This window comes from Pinus tabuliformis, chromosome 1_1 (genome assembly GCF_031772625.1).
Source record: "Pinus tabuliformis cultivar Carrire ecotype Pingquan chromosome 1_1, CPIR1, whole genome shotgun sequence".
Taxonomy (NCBI): domain Eukaryota; kingdom Viridiplantae; phylum Streptophyta; class Pinopsida; order Pinales; family Pinaceae; genus Pinus; species Pinus tabuliformis.
Genome location: NC_142297.1, coordinates 117,510,034 through 117,515,028, shown reverse-complemented (window position 1 = coordinate 117,515,028; position 4,995 = coordinate 117,510,034). Strand labels below are relative to the sequence as shown.

Below are 4,995 nucleotides of genomic sequence, written 5' to 3'. Positions count from 1 at the left end.
CCACAGTGCTAAAGTCATTTCTACAGACCTACATGAAGGTGCTATGTAAGCAAAAGGTAGTTGAGGGACTAAAATAAATGATAGATAATTGCGCTAGCAAGGACAAGTTGTTGCCAGAACAACACATAGTGAACAAGGTGAACCAATGCAAGAAGAAGACTGGTAGGGAGATGCGGTTAACAACACAAATTGGTGATTTTGAAATGGACTAGGTATTTTTAGAGTTCGGATCTGATGCTAATGTTCTACCAAATCAGACTTTGGAGCATATGGGGAAACCTAAGTTGCAGTGGTTAGCAATCTAACTGGACATGGCAAACCATCAAAAGATAATTTTGATTGGTCACCTGCATGGAGTAGTTGCAGATATTGAAGGAGTTAGTGTGTTCATAGACTTTGAATTTATTGAAATAGTAGATGAAAATAATCCATACCCAGCCTTGATTAGGATTGATTGGGATTTTGAGATGAACACTATTATTAATTTGAAGAAGCGAAGGATGGTGTTTGTAAAGAATGGCCTTAGAGTGGTTGTTCTGTTAGATCCAGCTGAAGCTGCGCGATACATAGAGCCAGTCCATGATGATTATGATGAAGAGGACATTGATCACATCTATAAGCTCACTGCGCAAGATGAATACTCTACTTATCCCATCACGGATGGATGGATCAGTTGGGAAAAGGACAGTTAATGTCAATCAAACTTAGGTGAAAAATTAGAAAAATGGCATAATCAGTTACATGAGGTTTCCACACTAAGATGCAATAGGCTTACAAAGTCTCTGCGCTATATATCGACTGAGGTACATAAATTTCCTTATTATTATGGGTTAAATGATGTCAATATTTTTCTTGAACATTTTGAAAGAAACGTATTGGAGGAGCACAGGTTCTAGGCTCTATATTTAGCTTTAAGAGCTACACAAGGATAATATTGATGACTAGAAGGAATATCATAGACTAATGAGATTAAGATTTGGCTACACCAACACATGGCTCAGTGAAAATTATATAGGTAAGGGTGACCCGCGTGAACATCTGGCTCGATGGACTAAGGCTTGGGGTGAGGTACCTCAACCATAGTGGGTACATATATTTATTCATACCTTAGACGTTATACCAATGAATTGGTATTTCGAGACAGAATTGTGGCACAAGACTGTTGGTTGGGATGAAATGAAGGAGAGTTTCCTACTAACATTCATCTTTGAAGACGGGATTGCAATGATGAGACACTTCAGGAGATTAAAGCAGTGATATTCTGAACACTAGTAGAACCTATAACTTGGATGCAGCCTAAATGGAGTTCTTAGTTATACCATTCTTTAGAATGATACAACATTACTATGGAAGAAGGTGATGAGGATCCATGAAATATCAATATTCGTGAGTCAGAGGGTCTATGCGAAGTTGCATTACCTGATGTAGAGATCCCTGATATATCACAACCTGTGAAGACAAAACAAGTAAACATTGGCTCAGAAGAAGAATTGAAGTTCACACATATTGGTGACTATTGGGATGAAGACATGATGGACAAGGTTGCTGAATTATTGCACAGATATCAACATTTATTTCCAACAAAGTTCTCTGACTTGAAGGGTATAGTAGGTGATTTGGGTATGATGAAGATCAATTTAAAGCCAGATGTGAAGCTGGTTAAGCATCACCCATATCGACTGAACCCCAATTACAAGGAAAAGGTAAGAGAAGAGTTGGATAAGATTCTCGCGGTAGGTATAATTGACCTAGTCAAAGAGTCGGAATGGGTCAGTTCGATTGTGGTTCATGAAAAGAAGACAAAGGGTGATATAAGGATCTGCGTAGATATAAGGAAGTTAAATGATGTGTGCATACATGATGTTAATCTAGGTTGTCATTGATGTCAATATGGCAATATTCTAGACAGTAAACAATGATGTGAAACCAAGTAGAGCAGATCCATGAAGCAATAGGAGTATTTCAATATGGAAATATTCTAGGATGCTAAATGATGATATGAAGCCAAGGAGAAGCAGAGCAGATCCGTGAAGAAACATGAGCAAGAAGCCAATGAGGAAAGCCATGAGGAGAAGCTAGAGGAAAGCCAAGCCAACCAAGCCATGAGTATTGCATAGTATCAGAGGAGTTAATAGAGGAGCCATATCAGAAAAGACAAGAGCGGAAAGACAAGGGAGCTGAGATGATTAGGTTTTGAGTGAGAAACGAGAGGTTGAGTGTTAGAGGGGTTTGAGAGAGAGGTCAATTTATTGTTGTAATTGAGCTAAGAGGGAAAGACTCGTGCCTGGTGTGGACTCTCGTTACTTTGTGTATCCGCGTTCAACATTTAACCAGGTATTTCCTTATATTCCCACTGAATGGATCGATGGCGATCCAATATTAAGTGAATGAATCAATATATGAATGTCGTGTGCTAAACGGAGTGTGGCGGAAATAGTGGTTTTAACACAAAGTCCATCAAAGCAAGCGAGATGAAGTTAAGGAGGATACAGATGGAGAGTGCACAGGATATGTTGGATCTCATAGATCAACGATCATCACATGGTGGAAGAGTGCGGAAGATATTTAGTGAAGAGGTGGTTTCTCAAAACCATAAGTGGTATTTCAGGGGAACAAAAAGCTATAAGATGTATTGAAGGGCAGTCGCCCGATTCCATTAACCGTTCGACACATAGCAGCCGAGGAGAGACAAAAACTTCTTTATCAAGTGGGTATTCTCCGTGCTTGTGTCTCACCCAAAATCATTTTGGATTGTCAGATCAAGTGGATCCAGATCAAAAGTCACAAAGTGTCGTGCAAGTTGATTGATCGGGAAAAGGCATCAGTCGTTGATCTGATGGAAGGAGATCAATGGTGGCGATCGAGCAGACTGGTTGGTGATCATGCTAAGTGACAACCATCAGATCGAACGCCAGATCGATGGTCACGATTTAATTGCTAATCGCAGTTATGAAGGGCTGTCACCCCCAAAACCTATGATTGCGATAATATATGCGGACCCACGGCTCCATTGTAAACGACCTACTGAAATATCGCATCCGCCATATCACAAGCCTCTTGTAAATCCTTGCCACATTGAAAGCACCAATTGCGATAATAATGTGGACCCGAATGCACCATTTAACATGACTAAATATAGTATCACATCCGTTTTGTATCGCTAGTCTCTAAGGGATGTCAAACCGCCGATTGTGATAAGGTTGTGGACCTGACGAACTTATTAAAAGAAGTTTAATATAATATTGCATCCGATAGGGGCAATCAACCATCGGCTATGGTATGGGCACGACTTATAAAATACCTCTGGACGCCGCGATTGCGATTAAAGGAATGTGATGTCCATGAAAAATTAATGTATATTGTATGAATATTAAAAAGGGCCTCTCTGATATTTTTTAATATGCAACACTATTGTAATTTGGCCTCTCTTCCGAATTAACATGTCCTGTGAATATTGGAACAATGGAATAGATAGAGGAAGCCATAGATCGGGAAGCCGAAGAACCAAGCAAGCATAGAGGAAGCTAAAGTGACCAAAGGAGTGAAGCCAGAAGGTCGAGCAAGCGTTGAGGAAGTCGAAGCTCGAGCGATTAAGGAGGAAGCCAAAGGATAGCATACCAGGCTTATATAACAGAGAAAAAAAAAGGTGGTTGGTGTTGGTGAACTGGAAGAAAGAAGGAAACCGACAGTCCAACAAGACAGAAGGAAGATGAAGGTCCAGCCAGACAGGAGGCAGTCAAAGGATGAGCAACTCTGTTGATCATGTTACCCTGTGAAAGACTCAGATCTGTGATGAATTAATCAGGTACATAATGCATTCTGAAGAACAATTCTGTGATATAATAAATAATGTTTTATTTGACATCGTTTGAAGGGAGAAGTAGCCAGCACTGGGATTGAAGTATATGTGATTTTGTTTCTGGGAAGTAGGAAGAACGGTGAAAAGTAGTCACGCCTGAAGCATTTACTGTGACAGTGAGAACAGAGGCTTGAAACAGAGAGTTGGTTCTTGTTCAAAGCTTAGTGCAGCTAATAGTAGACTCACTAAAGCTATGTGGAGACATTATTAGAGGTCATGATGGCTATTGATATCATCATGAGATCACTTTTGCAGACTCTGTGTGGACAGTATGAAGATTTGTAAAGAATTCTTCATGTGAAGACTGGTTGCTATTGATGTTGTAACATGGAGACTACAGTGAAGGTGTAAACAAACAGAATTCAGTAAAGAAGAGTTTTTGGAGTAGAACATTACAATCAAACATGCCTTGACAATATTGGGTCGGAGCCCTTGGGGTTGGTGCCTGAGAAGTTGGAAGGATTGGTGTCATTGGAGTTGGTGCTCCTATATCCAAGGTTGGTGCCTTGATAGCAGAGGGTTGGAGCCCTTGGGGTTGGTGCCTCAGAAGTTGGAAGGATTGGTGTCCTTGGAGTTGGTGCTCCTATATCCAAGGTTGGTGCCTTGACAGCAGAGGGTTGGAGCCCTTGAGGTTGGTGCCTTAGAATTGGAAAGATTGGTGTCCTGGGAGTTGGTGCTCCTAAGTCCAAGGTTGGTGCCTTGAAAAAATAGAGCTGGTGCTCTAGAGGTTGGAGCCTCACAAAAGTCCAAGTTGGTGCTTGGCAACAGATTGGAACCATATACATATTGTATCTATTTTATTGCAAAGATTATATTAATAAAAGAATTTATTATTGTTGTTCATCTTTTGTTCTGAATATAAATGTTTTAACTGGTAAAATAACAGTTGAAAAGAAATACTGATTCACCCCCCCCCTCTCAGTATTTCCAACACATGACCCCTTTCCTACCCTTTTTACATATGAATTTCTATAAAATGTTGGTGGACGAGAGGCTTATTCATTCACAGATGGATTTTCAAGATATCACCAAATTAAGATTGCGTCGGAGGATAGAAGAAAGACCACCTTCACTACCGAGTGGGGGTCATTCCAATATACAGTTATGCCTTTCGGACTAAAAAATTCTCCTAAATA

The 4,995-nt window shown here is 40.2% G+C and overlaps 1 protein-coding gene across 1 annotated transcript; it reads left to right on the top strand.

Annotated features, from left to right (window-relative positions):
• Positions 1 to 1,532: 1,532 nt before the first annotated feature.
• LOC149211928 (uncharacterized) lies at positions 1,533 to 1,883 on the top strand. Its single transcript, XM_089388516.1, has one exon. It carries the CDS (start codon positions 1,533 to 1,535, stop codon positions 1,881 to 1,883), a length of 351 nt encoding a protein of 116 aa, XP_089244642.1.
• Positions 1,884 to 4,995: the final 3,112 nt, after the last annotated feature.